The sequence below is a fragment of the Neopelma chrysocephalum genome, unplaced genomic scaffold (assembly GCF_003984885.1).
Source record: "Neopelma chrysocephalum unplaced genomic scaffold, ASM398488v2 Primary Assembly neopelma1_95077, whole genome shotgun sequence".
NCBI lineage: Eukaryota > Metazoa > Chordata > Aves > Passeriformes > Pipridae > Neopelma > Neopelma chrysocephalum.
Window position 1 is genome coordinate 3,477 of NW_020923776.1, and position 705 is coordinate 4,181.

General features: G+C 60.4%; 1 protein-coding gene across 1 annotated transcript in view; it reads right to left on the reverse strand.

Annotated features, from left to right (window-relative positions):
- LOC113980733 (histone-lysine N-methyltransferase EHMT2-like) overlaps positions 1-705 on the reverse strand; it is a gene marked incomplete at both ends in the record, with an annotated part of 4,529 nt that overhangs the window by 2,721 nt on the left and 1,103 nt on the right. The window contains one exon of the mRNA XM_027707934.1: positions 141-358. Within this exon, the coding sequence (XP_027563735.1) occupies positions 141-358 (218 nt within the window). The remainder of the gene's footprint in view (positions 1-140; positions 359-705) is intronic.

A 705-nucleotide genomic window follows, 5' to 3' on the forward strand; every position in this document is an offset into this window, starting at 1 on the left:
CCCCCCCCCCCCCCAAGACCCTTTTATCCCCTTCAAGACCCCCCCAAAACCCTTTTACACCCCCCAAAACCCCCTGTAACAACCCTAAAACCCTCCCCTCGACCCTTTTAACCCTCTCAAACCCCTCCCCAAAGCCCCACCTTGGGGTGGGGGCATCGCTCCGTGCCCCCCTGGGCCGGTGTTCGGGGGGTGCCGGGGCCGGGGGGGTCCCCTCGGAGCGGGGCAGCGTCACCTCCTGGGCCTCGGAGGCGTCTTCCCCGCAGTGGGGGCAGAAGATGAGCCCCCCCAGGCGGGAAACACAACCCCGGTGGAAACGGTGCCCGATGCGCACGTCGGGGTGGCACTCCAGGAACGTGCCCTGGGGGGGGGGCAAAAACGGGGTCAGAAAACCCTAAAATCCCTTTTTCTCCTCTCAAGACACCCCCAAAAGCCCTCTAGATGATCATAAAAGCCTCCCCAGACCCTTTAATTCCACTCAAAACACCCCCAAAACCCTTTTGCAGCCCCCCAAATCTCCCTAAATTATTCTAAATGACCCCCTAAACCTTTTTATCCTCCTCAAAACCCTTTTACACCCCTTAGAGTCTCCATAAATGATCCTAAAAGCCCCCCCAGACCCTTTTATCCCCCTGCAGACCCCCCCAGGCGGGAAACACAACCCCGGTGGAAGCGGTGCCCGATGCGCACGTCGGGGTGGCACTCCAG